Raw genomic sequence first — 23772 nt, forward strand, 5'->3', positions numbered from 1 at the left:
TAAGCTACCAGCCACAGAGTGACGTTCCCTGCCTCCACTGCCCCCAGCGTCTTATTCTCTTGATTTTCCAGATAGCTGGTTCAGCCTGTCCAAAAACGAAATGAGAGAGATAGAGAGGGAGAGTGAGAGAGAGAGAGCAAGAGAGCATCTGTGATGAAGGGGGGGGGGGGGGGGGGAACATCTTTTACTGTCATTATGTTTGCCGACTCCTCACTAGATGGCAGTGTAGCGTAGGAATATTGTTTGACAAGTTTCACCACACATGCCATGATTTCAGAAACTTTCTCTGTCTCTCTCTTTGTGTGTGTGTGTGTGTGTGTGTGTGTGTGTGTGTGTGTGGGTGTGGGTGTGGGTGTAATAAAAATGCAACAACCATTCAGAATTATGTTGGTATGGAGAATGTTTTTTTCCGACCCCCACCATTTTTGGAAGTTTATTTTAATAACTTGCCGTCATCGGACCGTGACCTTTGACCTCGTTGAGGGCACTCTTTGACTGAGGCCGTCCTGTGGGTGTGGTTCAGTGATTGCAGAAAGCTCAGGAAATTAATGTTTTATCAGCCTGCGCAAAGACAACAACAACAACAGCGTAGTGGGTGGGAAAAGAGAGAAATGTCTAAATTTAACTCATCAGCTGCTGCCAACGAAAATAAAATCACCCGAGGACAGCTTCCTGTTGGTTTCCCTTTCAAAACATCTGGAGTTTCTCTAGATTGTGAAAATCTGTTAAGTGAGAGCATAAATATTATAGATATCATATTATAGATATCACAGCAGAGCCTTGTTGACACAGAATTAGCAGGAATCTGCGCAAGAAGTTAACATATTTCAAACTCTTGCTGCTTCTTGATGGTTTATAAGACAAGCTACACCGAGACCAAGAAGACCCCGTCATCGTTGTGCATTCGTTGCTACACTCAGTCAAACTGTTAACCCACTGCCTACAGCAAGCCATTTCCTTTTATTCCTTCCTTCTGCACAGCAATAGCGTGCTCTCTTTGGATCCCCTGATGTATTCAGGTGGCGCAGTAAAGGGGGAGAGCAGCACATCCTACTCATTCACTGTAAGAGAGTATGTGGGAGGAGGTGATAGCAGGCAAGCATTCACTGTGTGGAATGTCCTCCTCAACAGCAAAATTTAGAACATGCTCAATATGCAGAGGAAAAATTATGCCTGCTGCAATCTTTTCCTCCATTTATGGTTAGACACTGATTTGCTGGTAATTCCAGTTTAATAAAACATTAAGTATTTCCTTTATGACATTTAGTTTTGAGGTGCTTTAAATCATGTGTACTATATATTTAGTATATATGTGAGGGGTGGAAGCTTATCCCTCCCATTTTTTCAGTCCAGTGCGGTCCCATCTGGAAGCTTGGTCTCCAGAACCTCCACTGACAAGTTTCCTTGCTTTCCTGTGAGAAAAGGCAGCCGCTGACACAGAGGAGCCGAGGGAGTTCAGGAGATCAGAGGCAAAGCAGCACTTGGCTCTCTTCTGGGAAACCAGATGACCCTCTTCAAAGTGATAATGTAAACAGCTCTCTAGCAACTGGTGGAACCGTGGGGGTTTGAAGTAAAACGGGAGGAATTCTCCTGCAGGATAAGTGTAAAAACGACCAACACTGTAAGTTGTATTCTTTTTACCTCTTTAGCCATTGAAGCAGGCATTTGCTGGAGCTAAGATCAAAGCAAATAAGTTATATGGCATGGTGCAATTTTCTGATCTGCGGGCTTTGAAGCTTTTGGGGAGTTTGAGGTTATTTTCCAATACACTAAGAGAAGATAAAGGATGTGGTCCATGAGAAAGTAATGTCTTAGCCACAAGTTGCGATAGACTTGTATAGATATACTGTAAGAAATTTCTGAGTGCATTAATGTTTTTAACAGAAAGACTCGATTGCCTTTTTTTTTTTTTTTTTTTTTAAGCATTTTCTAGATTAAACATTGCAGTAGATCTTAGTTGCCAAACTGGCCTCTCTGCAGCTGCACTGTCAAATCCAGCTGCAGAGGCTTCAAACAGCTGCTTTCAATTAATGTCACCCTCTAGAAGCATTACCCTGAACAAGCATTTGTTGACTTTAGATGTGGGGCTGGGGCAGCGCAGGATTTCATAATATGTGTGCCTGGTGATGTGAGTTATAGACAGCCATAAAAGCAAAAAGGCAGGTCGTGACCCAAACCCTTTCACCCGTGCAATGGATTGTTCCTGTTCCAGTTTGCTCTTTTACACAGTTTTCCTTTTATGAATTTTACGTTAGATTGAGTTTTACGATGTCATCACCTCCTCAGTGAATGAGTTTAATAATAAATGGTATTCTTTTACTGCACTAAATGTGAATATTTCCTAGCTTGCAGTAAATGTCAGGTTTTAGCATAAATGTGTGTGGTTTACAGGAAATTTGCAGCGTTACTAAACTGAAAATCACCACCTCATTTTCCCACAGTCTTGGTTTGAATGTGACAACATACAAGGGATTTGTTAGCCAGACCGCAACCTCAGACTCAGTTAGAGAGAACCACACGCTAACCACTAGATCTGCAACATGGAGGCCATCCAAAGACAACCACAGTAGGGACTACAGCCAGCTTCTCCACTTAGGTAAATAAAGTCTGTCTGTTTCCACACTATACTGCAACGTTTGTGCGTGTGTGTATGTGTGTGCCGATGCGATTCTACACCCAAATGCTGTGAAGGCACCGATCCAACTGTAACAATGTAAATTGTTTCAGGTTCAAAGTGTGCTGTGTTGTTGCCACCCACCCTGCTGTGGGAGTGTAGCAGGACCATTTTTAGCACGTTGTGGAGTGATATATTCTGTGTGAACTCATAAAAACACTGGCATTGTTTTGTAGCAGAAATAAAAACTGTGGTATAAGTTCTCTCTCCAGCCTTCCTCGCTAAGTTGATGCAAAGGCTTTGTGTGCAAGTTTTTCTTAATGCAAATGTGTATTTTAACGTACAGTATTCCTAGAAAACTACAGTAGGGAATTTCTTATTTCCAGTCTGCATGCAGTTTCATTCCTCTGTGTAATGGACCATTCCCAGGAGTTTGACAGTGTGGAGGTTTACATAATGTACTGATCAATCATTTAAATTGTCCAAGTGTCCATCAAGTGAGACAGTAAGACAGCTGTCTAAATAGAATTGCTGTAACTTATTCATACTGTCTGCATTGCAGAATGACTGGAGAATAGCACAGATAACTGCATGTCCCAATGATAATTGGGTGAACACTCACATTCTGTGAATGTTCAGGGTTTAAAATGTGAAATGTGGTCTAAAACTTTCTGTGATCCACGATCACATTCAGGTTTTTGAGGGCAGACAGTGCGCAGTTGTGTGGGGATGATTACTGGGGAAATTATTTTAAAATATTCAAATATTTGGATCTGGAAATAAAAATTAAGCTTCCCAGATTACGGTGCTGTCATATGGCTCTAAACAGTCGCAATCATTTATCCTGCACTCAGGGGTAAGGGTCATTGAGTTAATAAATAAGGTGCCCCCAGTGGCCAAAGAATAATTATCAGAAATGGATATCTGGGTGGGGGCTGGCAAAACTCTGACATATTTCAAAGATGTCTGTAGTTGGAAGGGAAACAGTTGCAATTTCAATCTTCTAGGGAATCAACACAGAACAGCTCTGGTTTATGAGGAAATACAATGACCCTGTACCTTGCGCTGTAATTACAAGAAAGAACAATCAGTCAAGGAGGCAGAACAACCAGTGTTATATTTGCTAATGAGGTAATAAGTTCTCCTCATTGTATTTCCATTTCTGCTGGAGTTCTAATTTTACTTTTTCATGCCATGTACAGATAGCACCCTCTTGTCTGTAATAGTGGACGCTATCTGGCACCCATTCACTCTTCTCCTTCTAATTTTGCCTTACACAAGAGACAGCATAAGCATTGGTTACCATGGCAACCAAGCTGGTACAGATCTCGAAGATAAAGTTGTCATTTTTTCTTTGCCCGTCCAAATTAATCATCATTAAAATGTAGATCTTTAGCTCTGAATGTTAAAATGAATGTGAATGCCGTTGACGATTTTAGCATGAGGAACAATTCACTGAAAGCTCTATAGTCTGCATAATTTTTGTCTTGCAGTGTTTTTTGGTGACATTTGTGGTCCCTGAGAATTCAGGCTGGATTTAGACCACGTTCTTCCTCCTGACATTTTGAACAGCAGACGGGAGATTCAGAGAAGGAGACAAACTGTTTCTTTTCATTCCACAGAATTTTACAGCTGTAAGAGAGGAATCCATCTGATTTAACAAGGAGACACAAGTACAATTATATCCACTCACACAGAACAGTCTGGTTTGATGTAGTCTGGCATTAATACAAATCATCTTTTAGATTGTGCTGAGATTACTAGTAACAATCTAAGAAGAACTGTCATACAAAATAATGAAATACTGGTTGATGTTTGCATGAAGTTTTCCAAAAACAGCACTTGTGTGCGGTTATTGGTTATACAGTGATATGGTGTGATGTTCTGCACTATCCAAAAAAATTAGAACTGACAGATTAAAAAAATAATGGAAAAAGTAAATAGAATCTCATATATTAAAAGGAAACTTCATCAATTTCACACATGAATTTGGGTTACTCATCATGGAGACTGTTCTCAGCCCGTGGCTCTGTGGGAGCTTTCGCTCAGTTTGAGAAAATGACCATTATGTCCTTGTGATGTCATCAGGGTTATCTCAGCAATGTCTGCATTTCAAACTGGGGGTTTGAGTTGAGTACAAAATGTATATTTAATCACATAAATATAATTCTTATTAAATAATTCATGAAATGTCATTATAAAGGGTAACTCATCAAATGTACTTCATGATCTTCCACTGATGCATAATTTCAATATTTATAAATTACTGATTTTTTTAAAGAGGGGGTGGACATTATTTGCATTTCCCATCTACACATGGCATTCTGCCTTTGGCAAAAGGCCAAAGGACAGAAAGTGTCACCTATGTTGATTGGATGAGAATGAAATGCATTTTTTTTCTACTGTACTGAACTTCAAATTAAGCTTTTCCTGAAAATGCCTTCTGGGCATCCCTGTTTGATATGACAGATGAAGGTAGATGACGGGACACACAAGACCTTTGCAAAAGCTTTATTTTTGTTAAATGCATAGAAGCCATGTATGAGTGTCGTTTTTTTAATTTGTCAAATTCATATCTCAGATAATGTGTGTGACGCATGTGTTGGCTTGCTTTCTTTCTGTTTTCTCCTGCCTCTCAAAGTAATGGAAGTAGTGCCTTCTACGCCCATGTAGCAGCATCTTCGGGTGAATGACACTTGAATAAAAAATATCTTTTTTTTTCTACTTAATTTCAATTTACAGTGAATATGAGCTCAATCACTATGATTATATTACTTACTGTCAGTTTGTAATTTTAATAATAAGACTGCAGCACAAAAAATGACCATTCTCCCTACACGCTGACTGTTCAGTCTGCAGCTACGTCAGGCACCTGACAAAGCTTTTCCCTGTTCCGAGAAACCAGATAAAGCACGAGCCTCACTGATGTTATAAACCTCTTCAAACCCATCAGCAGCGGAGACAAGACCGGTCAAAGAGTGGCTTCAGGCATTCCCACTTTTTCATTACAACATGCTCTGGCTGCCATCATGTCAGACTTCTTTCTCTAGTACTCAACCAAAGTTCAGCCACAACATGGTACTGCTCATCATTCTTTCTGCTAATGTCTTTCTCTGCGGCTTTTACACTGCTTCACACAATGTCTCCTCATTTAGCACTACACATTTACAGCTTTCACACTACTCTCTAAACCTTTCTAATGGAAAGTCACATGTGAATTTGTCTCAGCGAAGTTTGCAATTTTTCTTGTGTTTTGCTTTCTGAGTCGTCTTTTGTTTTTCATTCTTTTCTCAGCCTTCACTGTTTATATAAAATGAGAATCTACTTTGTGCAGATGCACCAGTATGGCTGTAGAAAACAGGAACCCACCACAGGGAGGATTTGAGGAGAACTGATAAAATAAACAAAAGTTAAACGAGATATGCAGATAAATAAACGAGATAAATAAACTACTATAGAAACTATTTAAAAAAGCTAATTATAATGTCATCATTTCTTAGGCTTCCTTCAACCAAGCTAGCACAAGAGAAAGTTTTTCAGCTCCTTCAACATTAAGATTCTTTTTTTAATGTTGGTATCTCTCTGTTTATCTAGGGAGCATTTGCGTGTCTGCATTTGGAGATTATTTCCAGTGGAGTAGCTAGTTTGTGACAAGACAAAGGTGTGCTTTTATCTGTGGACATCAATATCCTTAGCAGTAATCTGTATGAATGAAACATCGACTAATAACATCTGACATTTGCTCAATGCTTCCAAGGTAGACTGCCCTCACTGAAAAGTTCAAATAGTCAGCAAGAATGTGGAGGCTGGCGGGTGGGAGGACGTTTTGCGTCTGTGTGTGTGAGAGAGAGATTGTGTGTGCGCAGACATTTAAGCTTGTTTCGGTGGGAACTCAGCCAAAAACAGGGAGGCAGGGTTTCAGGGTTTGAGGGGGTCACACTGCTCCGGAGTGAGAAAGTTCTGCTTTTCATTACATCAACCCATATGTCCACATATCTGCTCTGCCTCCCAGACTCCACTCTGTTTCCTGGAATTGTTATGTCAGTCGGTGATCCAACCCTTCGCTTTCTTACTCCTAAAATCTCGATATTTGTGTGTGATTAAAGGGGGTAATAACTCTGTGGGCTGGCAGGGGCAGGGCGCTGAGAAAATGAGAGATTCCAGAGTTGCATTCACTTAATATGGAGTGCATTTGAATATTGCTACAATACTCTCTAGAGAGACTGACCAGCAAGGCAGAAAAGAGTTGAGAGGTGGGTAGAAGAGAGGAGGGATCCCTGCTCCCTTTAGCAGGATAAATCTGCACAGCTTCGTATTCACTTTAATCTCGATCTTATTTCCCTTTTACAGTAAGAGAACCAATTTAATTCACTTGAAGAAGAGCAGCATGCAAGTGTGTTTGAAAAACCCCAGCGTGAGGCTCCATTAGTTGGTGTTATTACTACCACTATATTATCATTACATGAACGTATGTGCTAAATGATTTCCAAGAGAGCAGAGCCAGCACATTCAGCAATGGTCATTTCACCTTTAAAGGTGAGCAAACCCAAAGTGACAGAATTTAAAATCATATATATTGATGTTTATGTTTGGCACATGAGAGTGATCACACTATGTTGTGTTTGTGGATGTAGGATTTAGTGTGATGTGACTAAAAGAATCAGAAATAGTATAGTCTCTCCTCCCTGACAGAACATCTGTGTTTCATTGCTTTCTGTGTGCAAACATCCTATATTTTGGAAAACTTTTTTTTCTAGTGGAGGCACTCACTTTTTTTGAAGGAAGCACTTGCTCTTGGCTTTGAAGTGCTCTGTTTTGGTATGGCTGGGCCGTATAGCTTTGATAAAACCCTCCACTGAACTGCTGTGAGAACACAGGAGCCTCAGTTATTCATGAAATGAAGTGGCAGGAGTTAATGAATCACACACACAGAGAGACAGAGCGAGGGAGAGGAAGAGAAGAAGATTAATCAAAAAATCACAAACTCTGCTTCAAATTCCCACCGAGAAGTGTAGAAATCCTATAACAAGTTCCTTCAGGGATATTAGGGGTGCCACCAGAGATGAAACCATGCCACAGAAATAAGGTCGCTACAAACCCGTGCAGCTAAGCTACAGTGTGGTTGTAGAGAGGAGCCTGAAAATGCTTCACCGGTCCTGAGTGGCCGTTCCTTTGTCCCGCTGAATACATAAGGCCTAGTGGGTGGATAAGTGAAGTCACATGGTCACTTTTCCTTTTTCCCACACAAACACACCCACATCCTCCTCCATGCAGGCTCTCTCCACTCTTCTACTCACTACTTACCCGCAGCGGGCAGTGTGCTGCGTCTGGATACTGTAGCAGCACCAAGTTGCCCCCTGCAAGCTTTTATTTGTTTTGTTTTTACCTCCACAATGTATCCGAATCGGGAATAATACCGGTCTGTTTTACGTGCAGCCACATTTCTGTCGGAGAAATTCGACATCACATCGTCCGAAGGCAGTTGATTCACGAGCTGGGCACTTTGTTTCAGGTAATTTCCAACTTACAGTAACAGTTTTCCTCGTGGCTTCATTTGTTCGCTTTGTTTTTACGAAGCTTGTACAAGTCTCAAAGTCGCTATATCCTCCTCTCGCGGTACTTTTCGTAGTATAAATGGTTTAAAGTTGTAATTGGATACCATGCCTCGAGTACTCTGGATAAAAGGCTGCTGCTAAACCAGCAATGAAAGAGTTATATTGGTTTGGTGTGTTGAAACTATTTCACATTCAGGCCTAATGTAATGTGGTCCTGGCTGTATCTCATGTATCTCTCCACCCCCACATCCAGGTAACACTGCAGCACCTAAGGTGCTAACTGCTATTCAAACTGACCGATTTACATGAGGCCTAACTTTGTTTACTGTTGACAATGTTTTACAGCCTCTGGCTGAGTTGTAGAAGAGGGGGAATTGTTGCTGCTTTCACCTCTCACTTAATAAGCTGGCCTCCATCTGTGTAGTGGAGAAGAGACAGAGACCTTTTGAGCTAAAACACAATAAGTGAGAGAAAGTCAATGTAAGAGTGTTTGTGGAGAGGTAAGATGTTCACAGTCATTGTTGTGTTGTTAAACTGTACTTACTTCTGTAAATATATTGATTTTATTATATTTACAGCAGCTGTGACTAAATCATTATTTTTGCATATTAACAGCCTTGTACTAAGCAGCATCAATCACATAACAATGTTCTCCTCTCTTTGTCTCCATCCCTGTAATTACATGAGTCACCACTGCATCCATACAGTAGCTTTTCCGTTTAAACAACACCCGTTGCCTTGACAGCCTGGATGTGAAGTAAGTTGTGGCGTTTTGTGCTCTCTGGCAGGTTCCAGAGGAAGAGTAGGAGGCCGTGTAGTGAGGACATGAATCTGGTGGAGGTGAGGCAGACGGCAGGGTCTCTGACCCTGTCCCTGTCCAGTAACAACTCCAAGGAGCGATATTTTGACCGAGTGGACGAGAACGACCCCGAGTACCTCCGCAGCAGGAACATGTCACCGGACTTGAGGCAGGACTTCAACATGATGGAGCAGAAGAAGAGGGTCACCCAGATCCTACAGAGTCCAGTATGTAGCCTGCCGCTCCATATAAGTGCCCTCCTACACACAAGCTTTCACTGTGTATGAGTAAGAGAGCCGGAGAGACATGCTGTACCTTTACTCTGGACTGACTGAAATGCATTGTTTTTTCCTGTTTATGTGAAGGTCATTCTATATGCTCCGTCATAGAGGTATGGGTTCAGCTGTGAGTTTACTGTGTAAAATATTGCCACTATTGCTATTGTCTCAGGCTATAAACATACTCTTGGAGTGAAGTATTAAACTGCAGCTACAATGAAATGTGCTACTGTCATAGATAAACTTCCAATGTCTGTTATTACAGATGAGGAGTATTAACCACTCATTTTTTAAATAGAGCATCTGAGCTATTTCATAATCACACTTAATAGACTGTACACCATATGTGTATTGTAGCTTGAGCTTAAACAATTCAAGTTGATTAATCAAATAGTCCATTGACAGAAAATTAACTGGCAACAGTTTTGATAATCTATTAATCTTCGGTTGTTTTTCAAGCAAAACATTTGCTGGTTTTCTTCTTGCGTTATACAGAGAGGTGTTAAACTTATTTAGCCTACCCTCAAAAGACATAACTGGGCTGGACAAAATGATGCAGTTGCATCAACACCCTTCTAAAAGTTTCAACAAAATCTGAGCATCATGACCTTCACGAAGGTAGGATGTGCTGCAGAACTCTTGTGTCAGATTTCATCAGCTTTAGCAAAGTGTACCTAATAAACTCACAACTGTGTGTATATAATAGATGATATTATCTCAGTATGATATAAACCATAAGGATGATAAACAGAGCAGTGCAGTCTGTTTAGATGAAGTACAAGGCGGTGCTATAAGCACATGCCACTGAAGTGCACGGAAATAAGACGAGCCCACACTCATCTGCGATTGCATAACAGGCCCAACAAGTAGACCTCATCTCATCACCATGGGAACTGTGGTGGGATGAGGCAGAATGCTGGAGCTTAGCTGCAGCACACAGGAAAATAGTCCTGTTTCAAGATTCACAGGCTACTCTTGATGGCAAAAATTGATAGTCAGGTTTAAAACGATCCCCCCCGCTTCTAGTGAAAACCCTTTTCACAGACTTACAAAGAAGTCTTTAGTGGTCTGTCGTGATTTGTGTACAGTTGTAATAAGGAGCATCTGAAAGCATGCTGTGCTCCCTGACACATCCTGAGGAGGTGTTGGAATGAGGTCAAGGTTAGGTTGTGTATATATGAGTTGCTAGGTTAATGGAGCTTCACAGTGGTGTTTGTGTTTCCTCTCCTTTCCTCTCCCTGCCCTCATCTTACCTCACCTCACCTCATGTTACCCTGCCCTAAAAGATAAAAGTCTTTCTTTTTTATCTACAGGTGTTTAAAGATGAGTTGGAAGGCCTGATTCAGGACCAGCTGACGAAGGGCAACACCCCCACAGGTCTCCTGGCTCTGAGACAGATTGCTGACCTGGTCATGGCCAGCACCTTGGGAGGGGCTGGCCCCTTGACTTCGCCCATCAGTGAGTGGCAGTGTGTTTCAGTGTTTGTGTGTGTGAATGTCTCCATCTGTCTCCCTTTGGGCCTGATTGTCATTCAGTGTGTATACTCTGTCTATGTGCATTATGCAGGCTGAATATCTTCATTGTCAGAGGATTAATTCTCAGATTCTTGTGACACTAAACAACCCTGAAACAGCAGAAAAGGCAGAAAGTTGTTTACAGCATTCTTCATTGTCAGTGTTTCTATTAAGTTGCCCTCATGACCATTTTGCTGATGAATTACAGGAGATTGCAATGCTAATTATGTTAGCATAACCTCTGTTCCTTATTTTTCTAGGGAGGTCACAGAGCACCCTGAAGAACAGATCCATTTTAAAAAGTCTGACTATCAGAACTGTAAATGTTTGGAAAATCCCATGGTAGGAAATGGCCGTGAAGTCGCCAAGACAGCCCTGCTCTTTTAAAAAGCTTAAGTGGCTGTAAAAGATAGGGTCCTGTCATTAAATGTCCTTATATGGCGTGATAGTCCAAAATATCTTTCAGTTTCTTGTTGGGAGTTCTGAGAAAGGCCTTTTTTAAGCTACAGTTGTAGAGACTCAAGTTTCCTGGGATCTTTAACTTGATATGTTCTGTAAAGCAAACCATGTGTAACATCCTTGTAAATGTTTGAAAAATAACCAATGTAATATTGCTGATACATCTATGTTATGTCTTGTGGCAGGCTTTGGGATGGTGAGTCCAGTCAATGACTTGTATGGCATTGAGACTCCCTCCTTTGCTAAAGGGGAGAAGCAGAGTCGCTGCAGGCTGGCCAGCCTCTACAGGCTTGTTGACCTCTTCAGCTGGGCTCGTTTTACAAGCTCCTACATTACTGTGAGTACAACTTCACAATCACGCTCCAGTGCACACCAGCTTATGTATGCAGCACAAGGTTTGTGTATCTTTATGTGAGCCTCGTGTTCTCTGGATCCTGGAAGGCTTAAAGGGGAAAACCTCTTTATTTTCAGAAACCATATATTATTTATGGTTTAGAAAAGCAAGATGTGTGAATATGAACATCTCCCCAAAAGCAGGAATTCACACTGAGATATGTGATGAACACCTGAGATGTCAAGAAGTAAAGCTCAGATTTTCCCCAAAGACAAAGCCTAGAAAGTCAGTTTTATCAACCCACATGCTGATTTTCGAAAGAAGAGAGCTTTCCTGTGTAGTTTCAAAGTTTCCTGTACCCTTGAATAGGTGAGATGGGTCTCTCTATACTGACTAGCTTCTAACCCAACTTAAAGAACTTTTTAAAGTGTAGAGATTTGGTCTCCTGTGGCATCAGTGCTTCTTAACCTGACAAGAATGAATTTATAGGGGAGACACTGTTGCAGAAGCATCATATGTGTCTCCTTTCCTGTACGAGCTTAACAAACACTGATAATACACTGTAGTAACACTGCAGATGTTTCAGGACGTTGGAAGTTTACTCATGACATTCATGTTATTGTAGCCTAGAGATGTTTAGGATTCTAACAACGTGTTCATTTTGCCTCAGGTGCGTGTCAGTAAAGAGCAGGACCATGTTCTTATTAGTCCACGAGGTCTGTCTTTCGCTGAGGTGACGGCAGCAAATTTGGTAAGCACAATGGCTGTGTGTGTGTTGTCTTTTTCCAATTGTGAGTAACAATGCATTATCATGTAATGAGTTGTCATGAGTTATACTACTTGCACTGGAATAATTTAATAGTGTCGTATTTTGAGCATCATTGATGTAAATCCATTGAATGAATACCCTAAGATTGAAAGTGTTATGAAGGAATAGGTTGTGGAAGTACAGGAAGACATTTTCAGATGTAAGCACTGCTGAAAGTTAAACTAACTAATATCTAAATATAGTAAGTAGTCTGATTAAAGCAATCAAGACGTGAGCCATTTTACATTGAATCTAAATTGTTTACAATAAAATAGAAAGACACATATGTTTTGAATTTTAGGATATTTAAAATAAATTCATGTCTTGATGTTTATTGATAAAATGCAGCATGTGAAAAATATTTGCACCAATATAGATGTACAGAAGATACACAATGAAGTTATTCTGCCTTAAAGCTACACTGTGGAGTTTTTGACTCCTAGTTGTACTATCAATGTTTTTATGTGTGGGTCCTTATTTTGTTTGTGTGACATGTACGAACACAAGATTGCACACACCCACACAAAGAAAGCATGTGGGTGACATGATACACATTCCTGCCAATGATTTCACACTAATCCGCAGATCGACAGGTGACAGTAAGAAAAATAGTAATGTGCCAGATGTAAACAATGTAGTTTCCAAAATATTAAAAATATGCAGAGGGAAACATTCAACACACACAATGTGTTGTTGTAAGAAATGAATGACTGTAAACATTAATTTGTTTACTAAAAGACTCCACAGGGTTTAATGACTCAATCAAACTGTATTAATTACCTAACTAGGTATTAAATGACATTCTTCTAAACTGCCTTACTACAACAACGACTACTAACAACCGTAGACCGCCAACTGGCATTCATCACATCTCTAAATCTGGTGTTTTTATTTCTGCTGTATGTAGGTGAAAGTAAACATAATCGGCGACGTGGTGGACCAGGGTTCTACTGATCTGGGTATAGACCATTTTGGATTTGCATCTCATGCTGCCATTTACTCCATGCGCCCGGATGTGAGATGCATCATCCACATACATACCCCAGCTACAGCTGCTGTAAGTACACTCAAGGCGAATATTAAATGAGCTTCAACTTCAGCAAAGGATAAAAGCTGCTGCTAAATGCTTATTTTGCACCACAGGAAGAAGGCTGAATTAAAAGCAGCCCCCTTAGATGCAGACACCCTGTAACGTGCTTTTATCATTTCCTTTGAAGCTTGGCTGTAAAATGCACAGCACATGATGAACATCGCTGTGTAAAGTTTTATTTGTGCCTGATAGCGAAAAAAAGTGCCTCACAGACCTTGGTGCGCCACAGTCTCAGTTGGCTTTATCCCCTGTTAACAGGTGTCCTCGATGAAATATGGAATCCTGCCCATTTCCCAGGAGGCTTTGCTTCTGGGAGACGTGAGCTGCTTTGGTTACCATGGCAGCCTGGATAATAAAGAGGAGAAGGTGGAGTTTCAGAAAGCTCTGGGCCCTACTGCCAAGGTACTGTCAAACTAAGAGACTCCATTAATGACAGGCTCACTTTTAAATGGGATAGAGCAGCTTTCAACAACTGGTTGGAAAAAAGGCACCAATTATTATGTGAAGCTGTATGCACAACTGGTTTTATACGAGGTCACCTGTTGGTTTGTAAATGTAAATAAATTAATACATGTGCATACAATGTAATCAGACAAATTATTACTAAAATTTAATACTTGTCTTTTGCTAATCAGCTTCAACCATAGCATTTTATCTAAAATTATGATTTTTCTTGTACTTAGTGTTAATTATTTAACATTGTACATATATGAAGGGAACAGAATATTGGAAACACCTTTTAAAGGAATAGTTTGACATTTTGGGTAATATACTTATTTGTTTTATGGCTGAAATTTAGATGAGGAGATTGATAACACTCTCATATCTGTGTGCTAAATACAAAGCTAAAGCCAGGAGATGATTAGCTTAGCATAAAGACTGGGAGCTGAGGGAAATTGCAAGATATAAAATGTTAGCTAATGAATTTTTGAGGTGCTGGTCTTTATGCTAAGTGAAGCCAACCGGCTGATGGCTGTAGCCTTATTTTTGACAGACAGCTATGAAGGTGAAAGTACTGATCTCCTCATCTAACTCCACCAGAAAGTGAATAAGCATTTTCCCCCAAAATATGAGGTATTACTTTAACCATCTACATATTAGAAGCGCCTCTTGATATAATCAAATACAGCAGCAGCACTAAATAACCTCAAAAACTACCACAGAGTTGAATCAACTCCTCTCTGACAAAGAATCAGCAAAAAAAAACCATTATCAGCTTCATAAAGAGGATTTATAGGTAGACCCCAAATGCTGTCACCTGTCGGCATAATCAATTCAGCTCCTGATGCTCATATTTTCAGCTCAGGGAGACAGTTGTTTGTGTTTGGACTGTGAAATCACACGGAAGAGGAAGAGCACAATGAACAGTACATTTTGTTTTATGGCAGATGAAGCTGAATTTAAGATGCAGAGATGGTATTAACACTACACCTGTATTATGTCAGGACAAGTTTTGATAAGGAAACATTCGCTAATTAATACAGACATGGATTAATGAATTCACATTAGCATATCTGGATGTGCTAATGCCATAGCTCAGCTGGATTTGCTCAGTGTATTGTAGCTGCTTTCACACATGCACTGCAACCTTGAACTTTTCTGGACATTACCCGGAGGAGCAGTATGTGTGAACTCAAATGTCTGAATCAGTTGAACCGGACATTAAACAGACTTTACCCTGCAAGCTCCCTGGTATAAAGTCCTTGTAATGTCTGATTAAATAGAGCTGGTCATTGTGCAGACAATTCACAGCAAGAGTGAGTGTGCTGCATGTGTGAGAGGTCCAGATATTGTCTGGAGTTCTTATGTGAAAATGACTCATCATAGGGATTGTGGTGGGCCATCAGGCATCTCAAGTGTGTCTTGTATTTTTCAGGTGATGATCCTGAGGAACCACGGGCTTCTTGCTTTGGGTGAAACAGTAGAAGAGGCTTTTCACTATGTGTACCACTCACAACAAGCCTGTGAAATCCAGGTACAGAAAGATTGATTTTTATTTTTGATAACACCTCTGCCTGGTAATGAAATGTAACAGCACCATTCAGGTCAAAGCAATTCGTAAACGTGACTATGACCTTGAAACACCTTTCTAGATATTAATAAGTCAACTTCATACGTATAAATCACTGATATAATTCATCGCTAGAAATATTTTCCTTTCTTTTAAAAATGTTTCAGACTTGACTGCAGTGTCTATAATGGAAGCAAAACTGAGTCGAGGATACAGTATATTTGAACAAAGCTAAGTCAAATATGTGCTAGAGAGCACTGTTCACAGCCAGAGCCAGGTGGAGCCCTGCAGTGTTTCTGAGATACTCCTGTTGCTTTATGTCTGGGAGGCAGTCGGGGTGCTTTTTCCATCATCCTCATGTGTCTGGACTGTATTTGTTTTTGACACATATTGACAGCTCAGTTCACATATACATGCAGTTCTTTTAAAATGAAAATCTTATTGTATCTTAGAAGAGAGAATATTTAACATTCTGAGGTGGACGCTCTCTGTCTAAGTAAGTTAATGAATGCATGAGTTATGCACTGAATTATAATTTGGCTTGTAACTCCAAAAGTAAGAATTGTGTTACTAGAATAATATGGTGTCACGTGTCTTTTTGTAGGTGAATGCTTTGAGGTGTTCAGGCGGCATGGACAACCTCGTGCTGTTGGACAGGGAGAAGCTTAAACCCCTGACCCAGGGAGTGGCCGCTGCCGGGGTGGTGATGGACCATGAGGTCAAGTGGAAAGTGGGCGAGGCTGAGTTCGAGTCCCTCATGAGGATGCTGGACAACCTGGTGAGCGAACCCTGACCTGTGCCTTTTACCCATGATGCTCTGAGTTTCCTGTTTCATGCGCTTCCCCAGGAAGTGTCTGATTAGACAACACAATGAAACTGGATGTGTTTTTGGTAATGTAATCTGAATGATTTGTGTAATTGAATCGTATTGTTTTATCCTAGCTGTTGCTGAGTGAACATTTTTTCACCTCAATTACAGATACTCATGTAATTATTGTGAGAACCTGTTAAGCTCATAGATCTGTTTGTGGCTAACAGCCTGTCAGCTTGTCCTATTACACCCTCACAATTTCTATGCTGTGCTGCAGTTTAAACCCTGCTATTCTAACCACGCTGCTAATGACCAGCGCCTGACATGTTCTGTGGAAACAGAAGATGTCAGACCGTGTCTGTTTCAGTGAGCTACTCGCTAACAACTGTGGCTGGAGTGGGCTGCAGCTGTGTTAGCTCTGTGTGATCATAGCCCGGCCACCCTCTCAATCACAGCTTCCAGATGGTGAGGCATGCTGTGGGCAGTTAGAGCAGCACAGACCACACAATCACTTAGTGTAAGGACTCTAGTGGACTCAATTTGGAAATAGGATTTGGCGTTTTCTCAAAGACTCTTGAATATGGTGATGGGAGTAAATGCCATTACACTCTCTGCAACAGGACGTCTAGTCCTTCCAAGCCAGTGGGAGGAGCTAGTTTTGCTGAATGAAATGACGTCGGAAATGATCCCAATGGGGAAATCCAAAGCAAAGACAACAAGAGCCCTTGCGGCGCTAAAGGTCATAGCTAATAATATTGGAGGGAAAAGATGATTTAGAGATGGCCCTGCACACACACACACGTTTTACAGCAACAAAAATGGGAAAATCCTATTTTCCTAAACCAAAAAAGGAGATGGAATAGACAGATAACTCAAATACCATGAGGAGCGTCGATGAGGAGAAAGAGTGTCAGTCAGTTTGATAATCTTCAGAAAGTGTCTCCTTTCATAGAAATCTCTCTGTTCATTATATAAAAAAGGAATGAGTTATTGAAAAAGAAACCAATAGTCACCAAATATTGAACTGAGTGTGTCTCATTTGCTTTTTGTCTGAGCAGAAATGTATTTAAATGCAACAGTTGCTGTATTCTGTATTTTATATATGAGCCAAGATTCAAGCCAAAATACATCATGGATGAAGGTTTTTCTACACACACTAAACTTAATTAATAGGTCTAGGCGAGCTGAAAGGTGCTAATAGGCGCCTACTGCTCTTGCAAATGATAATGTGGCCTATAAATATAAATTGACTGTGCAACTGGGGGCCAGTGAACAATTTTGTGATCAAAATTTCTTTCGATGGCTTGCTTACATTGTGGCGAGCCAAAGCCCAGAGCGGGATTTTTTTTTTCTGTGGCAAACTTGTCATACCGCCTGCGAGAAAACGCCAATTTTCATTTTGATTGTAGTGGTGCACTGCCAGCTTCAAACTGCACTCTGCACATACTGCGAGTTCCCATCAGTAGTTTTCTAGTTGTCTCTCTCGGCCTTTGATGTATTGTTAACAACACACAACACACTCCTTCAAACCAAAGTTTTATCTTTTCCCTCTGAAACTGGGCATGTCTGCAAAAATGCTGTTTGTATATACAGCAGGGTTTAAATATTTAACAGCATTGTGTAAGCGGATCTTGGGTGGCCAGTGCATCCTTTGAATTTTGTATCTTTTATAGTTCATATTTCCTATTTAATTAATTATAAGGGAATACTGAGGGAATGGTGCAAAATACTGCAAGCAGTTTCTTCTGTAACTGATAACTGTTCAGTAAGTAAGTTTGAATGACGTTACCTCTCTGTGTGACCATCTAGGGATACAGAACAGGCTACTCTTACAGGAACCCCATTGTCCGTGAAAAACCCCGCTCTAAGAACGACGTGGAGATCCCTGCCACGGTGTCTGCTGTGCCACCGGAGGACAGCGAGCTGGGCCTGCGAAGCCCCTTCAAGTTTATGGTGCAGAAACAGCAGAGAGAAAGGACCCGGTGGCTCAACTCGCCAAACAGCTACTTGAGGGTCAATGTTCCTGAACAGTCACCCAGCGGGGATGTCAGCCCCAGGACTAAAACCATGGTGCGCTGATTTTCATGTCAAACTGTAAATAGATATTGACTAATCCAATCCTCTCTGTTTTGGTCTCTGAAGGAAGTTGTGAGCTTGGGAGCTGCTATTCCTTTATATTCGCCTGCCCTCTTGTGGCAGTTTTGATAAATGCATTTATTAAATCTTTGAGCCTTTTTCTTTAAGCTTTTTCCCATGAATTTCTATTTTTATTCTCTCAGTGGATGAAATCTTCACAGCCAGGCAACTGCATCGGTACCCCAATAAAGATCGAGGACCCCAACCAATTTGTCCCACTCAACACTGATCCCACAGAGGTTTTGGATAAGAGGAACCGGGTCAGTTGAAAACATCATTACGCTTTTCACACAACATTTACAAAGGCTTAAATTCATTCATTCTTATTGCATCTACTATATCATGATTAGAGATGGTATTAAACGTTACATTCTCTATGATATATGCCATAGAAACTGGTACTAGATTTGTTTTTCAATAGTAGGGAAGCAGTTAACAGTTAGTTTCATTATTTATTAATCTGTCTGTTTATTGTCTTGATTAAACAGTTAATGGCTTTGCTGAAAAAAATTACCAGAAAAAGTGAGAAGTGGACATTATAATTTCCCACATCCTGAGCTGATGCTACCATATTGTTTGTTTTATTCAAGCAAAAGCCCCAAATCCCCAAATATTCAGTTTGTTGTCATATATGACAAAAAAAGCATCAGATCCTCACATTTGAGAAGCTGGAATCAGTGAATATTCAGTGCTTCTTCTTGAATAAATGACTGCAACGAATAATCAATTCATGGATTAATTGCTCTACTGACTAGAAACCCAGAAGCATTGAAGCTCCATTCCAAACAGAATCAATAATAAAGCTGATGGATTGGTCCATTCAAGAGCTATACTGTCATTTCCCGAGTGTTTGGGTAATTATATGTGATGCACCTCATGTTGGCAGGCATAGAATGGTGTTAAGATATTGTTTGCTAAGCCAAAGATTCCTGAATCAGGTTTAATATGACTTTTCTGGATAAATTTGTTCAGATTAAAGAACAGCACAGAGGTGACCAGATGACTGCGGGACCAAAGTCTCTATTACTAGCAGGCATTGTTGTGGACACCATCCCAGGACCAGTGAGTATGATGATCATTTGTAAACACTGTCACATTTCTTAAAGCGTGAAGAGCAACCACCGCGCCATTTTATACTGAGCAGCAGCATTTGTCCTGCAAAAGGACAACACTCATTCAAAACATTTATGTCATTTTGATCGGCTGCCGTCCCAGCACCTTTACTCTTGCTTAAAACAAGATAGTAGAAGGAAAAGAAACACATTGCGCTCCACCGAGGAAACTTGTTGTAATTCATATAGCAAACTTATGGAATATATAAAACTACAATAAGTAAGATAGGAGACCTTGAAATTAGCATCAGACCCAAGAATTAAGAATCAGACCATGTGAAATATCCTGTTGCGTTTGGAACCAGTTAAATCGATATTGATCACAGCGGCTAAAGACACGCATCACTGGATCAACTGAAGATATCTGCACTAGATCGTTTGAGTTCTGTATGAAAGCAGCCAGAAATACATATACTGTGGTGAAAACGATCTGAGAATTGCACGCAATTGAGAAATCATGGTTTTAATTATACAATTGTTGAGAGAAAAACTGTTAACATGAATGTATAACCAGTCCTCATTTTTACATCTGAGAAATCACTTCTATTTACTGCAAAAGACGTCACATCAAGTAATAATATCTTTCTTTGCTCTCCTCTGTATCAGGCTTTCATCATTGAGGATGAGGAACAGACTCGCTCTCTTCCCCCTAACCCCTTCAATGAACTTACAGAGAAAGAGCTGGAGGAATACAAGAGCATGGTGGAGAGAAAGCAGCAAGGCCAAGAAGGTACTCATTGCTATTCTCTGTACATTTTCTTCAGGGGTCAAACTTTACCATTACAAAGCCTTACAGTGCACCATCTCTCTTTAGAGGCATAGAAAACCTCTACTTAATTTAATCCTTCTTGGGTTTACAAGGGCTCAAATCAGACATCATCCCATGTATATTATGAGCGTATGATGTTTTGAAGTTAGTCCTTTGGGGTTACAGAGGTTGTGAAAGAAATTGAGATGCAGAGACAAAGCTAATCTCAGGGGCTAACAGTGACTCTGACTTCACCAAACACACAGCACGGGGGGGGGGGACGACAATTAAAATTGGAGCGTGCAGCTCATTAAATGCAGATTGCTGGATAATTATTATATCAAGACATTATTGAATGGGAATTTGAGTTGTAATTACATGATCTCATTATTACTTTTTGGTCCTGATGCAAATATTTCAAGGTCTGCTATCTTACTTGTTGGAGTTTTATATATTCCACAAGTTTGCTGCACTTAGTGCAACAACTTAAAAACTCATATAATTAGCCTGTAGTCCAGGCAGAGTCCTTGGTTCCTGCCTGGAGGAATTGTTGGAACTACATTCACAGAAATGAGGAGCTTCCTGCAAAAATGCCACCAGGACAAAAATGTCAGTCCATGGTTTCACTCTTCTCTGAGTTGTGAAATCAGCTCACAGGGATGGTGAGAGATGAGCTGCAAAGACATCAGTCTTGTCAAACTACTCATGTCTTGGTTATGACTGTAGACAAGGAAAAAAGTGTGTGTGTAGGAGGAAAACATTTCTACAGCTGTGTATCAGAGTAGCACCTTTATTTTTACTGTGACAATAATATGTCAATCTTGAGAAGACAGCCGAAAATAGAGATGAATAAAATGCAGCAGCGTTGTAAAAGCAGTCTAGTGTTAGGTGATCTTTGTTTTGATTTGCCATGCTAGCAGCAGGGGTATATGGATGCATAGTCTTTGGTCCAGACTGAAATATCTCAACAACTATGGGATGGTATGCCATGAAGTTTTGTACAGACATTCATGTTGCCCAGAGGATGACTTTGGTCTCCCTCCCCCCTTTTCTCCAGTGCCACCATAAGGTGTTATATTTAACTACTGGATGGATTCCCATGAAATTTGAATCAGACATTCATATCCCCTTCTGGATGAATTTTAATCACTTTGGTGATCCATAAAACTTTTTATCTAGCACCATCATCAGGTCAGAATGTGCCAAGTACTTTGTTTTCTGTCAAAAATAGTGACATTCTTATCTGTTTCAGTTGTAATTTGAATGTAGTACTAATTAGAAAATGGCAAACTTAGATGGTGAAGAAAATTATCTGTTGCGATTATTTGTTGAGAACACATTACATTAGAAAAAACTGATCTGATGACTTTTAATCCATTTACAGAAGATGATGATGCCACTGATGCAGATGAGATGACCACATTTGATGGCTCAACTATCTCCCTCTCCCTCTCTCCCATAATGACGCCAGCTAAACAAGGTAATTAGCTGGCCAATGGGTACTGAAATTATGTGTTAGAAGTAGCTGCTTGTTTGTGTCTGTGTTTTATATCCCTCTGGTATAATCTTATAAAAGAACAAGATATGCCTTCATAATTTAATTGAATGTATTATCACAGCCTTGTCTGTGTGATTGCACTTTTTATCCGCGTCCCTCATCACTGACTTGGTTTCATCTGTTGACAGACACATTACCCAACGGGAAGGACCACTTGGAAGAGACAGAGGAGGATCTGAGCATCGAGGTATCCAAGCTGAGCGTGAGCACTTCGGAAACGGTGGAAATCTCCATAACAACGAAGGAGAAGACGGGTGATGCTCAGACCCCGGAGAGCCAAACCAAGTCCCCCAAGAAAAAGAAAAAGAAGTTCCGCACACCTTCGTTCTTGAAAAAGAGCAAGAAAAAGAAGGAAGAGAAAGAAAAAACAGAAGCCTGAGGGCTTATATTGTTTTGCTAGGAAAACATCTGAATTGCCTTCTTATTTTTCAGCTTGTCAAAGGGAAATAAAATAAGAGAAATGACTATTATTTAGTCAGAAAGTTTCCCAGGACAGTGTTGTTTTTCACATCCTGCACATCTTCCCTCATTCACAGCTATTATTTCATGTGAGTGCTTTTCCAAGTTGTGCCAGCAGAGGGTAATATCTGTTATTTTTCTTCCCTGTGAGAATTTGTGACTGACCACTCCTGAAGGGCTCAGTAAAACGAAATCAAATGAAAAGTGAATGCAACACTGCATATCTGTGGCTGTTATTGCCCATATTTTTAATGGGTTTAAAAATAGTTATCATAGGAAACAAGGTTTTAAAGTTCATAAATACATCAGATCGGGCCTGCTACATATTTGTGAGTTCTTTTTTTTTCTTTTTGCACAAGTTCATTGTTGAATGTATACTGAAAACTAAGAACAATTTTAAAATGTTATAATCACACTAGTAGTGTAACAGTGGCTGAACATATTAAGATTGTAGAACGTTTAGCCTTATAAGAAGTATGATTTGTATTTGAACATATTCATAGTTATACTATCTTGTAATAATATATGTTGGTTTATATTACAGGTATTACAATATAGTGTTTGATAGGTAAATAAATGATCTGATATTCTTAACATATTTACTTTACATACTAACTCATACTAAACATGCTGTGATTGACAATACAGTAATAATTCATGTTTTTACATTTATGTCAGTGGTATTGTTCCCATGGTTGCTGCTTTATTGTACTTGTGACAAGGAATTGACTGTGACTAACAGGAAGAGCTCAGCAAAGTGATGATTCCTGAATATTGATGTTCATGAGTGACAAAGTTGGACTTTTACAGAATAGACAGAAAATCACTACTTGTTTGGATGTTGACAAGGAAAGTGCCGAGCCTGAATAATGGAAAGTTGAATGTGATGGATGTTTTGACTAATAATTTTGTCCGGATAGTCAGTTGATGGCAATATGCTGTGGAAAGCTTTTCTTTGTAGCCACTGTTAAGAGTTTGATCTAAAGTATATTAGAGGACCATATATTTACATCCCAGTCAATAATGTGAATGATTTGTTTTCGACCCAAAGGGAGTGAACTCTTTGCCTTTGTAAATAGTTTGTTTTTGTGAAGTTCTTTTGTTACGCTAAACCAAATGTTAAACAATGAAACATAGAAATGTGACAGTACAATCTAATAACAATACTTAACACTTCTTTTATCATGTTTTTATCCACCTTAGTTAAGCTCCTTATTAACTCAACATGCACAGCGGATTGTGTTTACAAACTGTATTACTCCGGTAATTTGTGTACCTAGTGCTTGTGTTTCCTCTGTTGTTTACATTGCTATTTGTGTCGCCTGGGTTTTTCCACGGTGCTTTACATTACATTCACCATGTCTCCAAGTCAGTCCTTTAAAATTGCGTTCCACCTGATGTAATAAAAGCTGGGATATGTTTCCATAACAGTATTATTGCTCTCTTGCTTATTGAAAGGATATTTGATGTTATCGCCTCTTATATT

The 23772-nt window shown here is 40.0% G+C and overlaps 1 protein-coding gene across 2 annotated transcripts; it reads left to right on the forward strand.

Moving 5' to 3' along the window:
• Positions 1 to 1437: 1437 nt before the first annotated feature.
• On the forward strand, positions 1438 to 23714 carry LOC111235206 (gamma-adducin-like). 2 transcript variants are annotated; one of them, XM_022763569.1, is made up of 15 exons: positions 1438 to 1621; positions 8958 to 9195; positions 10560 to 10704; positions 11405 to 11556; positions 12224 to 12304; positions 13269 to 13418; positions 13710 to 13853; positions 15328 to 15426; positions 16067 to 16240; positions 18083 to 18343; positions 18553 to 18669; positions 19382 to 19471; positions 20128 to 20251; positions 21654 to 21749; positions 21956 to 23714. In XM_022763569.1, the coding sequence occupies exons 2-15, from the start codon at positions 8995 to 8997 to the stop codon at positions 22204 to 22206; spliced, it is 2085 nt and encodes a 694-aa protein (XP_022619290.1). In that variant the 5' UTR covers positions 1438 to 1621; positions 8958 to 8994; the 3' UTR covers positions 22207 to 23714. The 2 variants fall into 2 exon arrangements, with proteins under 2 accessions (XP_022619290.1, XP_022619289.1); XM_022763568.1 differs by lacking the exon at positions 1438 to 1621 and adding an exon at positions 7920 to 8126.
• The last annotated feature ends 58 nt before the right edge of the window (positions 23715 to 23772 follow it).

Source organism: Seriola dumerili, unplaced genomic scaffold (genome assembly GCF_002260705.1).
Source record: "Seriola dumerili isolate Sdu_G_001 unplaced genomic scaffold, Sdu_1.0 BDQW01000478.1, whole genome shotgun sequence".
Classification (NCBI taxonomy): Eukaryota; Metazoa; Chordata; class Actinopteri; order Carangiformes; family Carangidae; genus Seriola; species Seriola dumerili.

What these genes read in the sequence shown, in the direction of transcription:
- LOC111235206 (XM_022763569.1), top strand. Translation starts at nt 8,995, where the DNA reads ATGAATCTGGTGGAGGTGAGGCAGACGGCAGGGTCTCTGACCCTGTCC. An exon ending in CCCCTTGACTTCGCCCATCA is followed by an intron (nt 10,705 to 11,404) that starts GTGAGTGGCAGT and finishes GTCTTGTGGCAG; the next exon opens with GCTTTGGGATGGTGAGTCCA. An exon ending in TTTTGGATAAGAGGAACCGG is followed by an intron (nt 18,670 to 19,381) that starts GTCAGTTGAAAA and finishes AAATTTGTTCAG; the next exon opens with ATTAAAGAACAGCACAGAGG.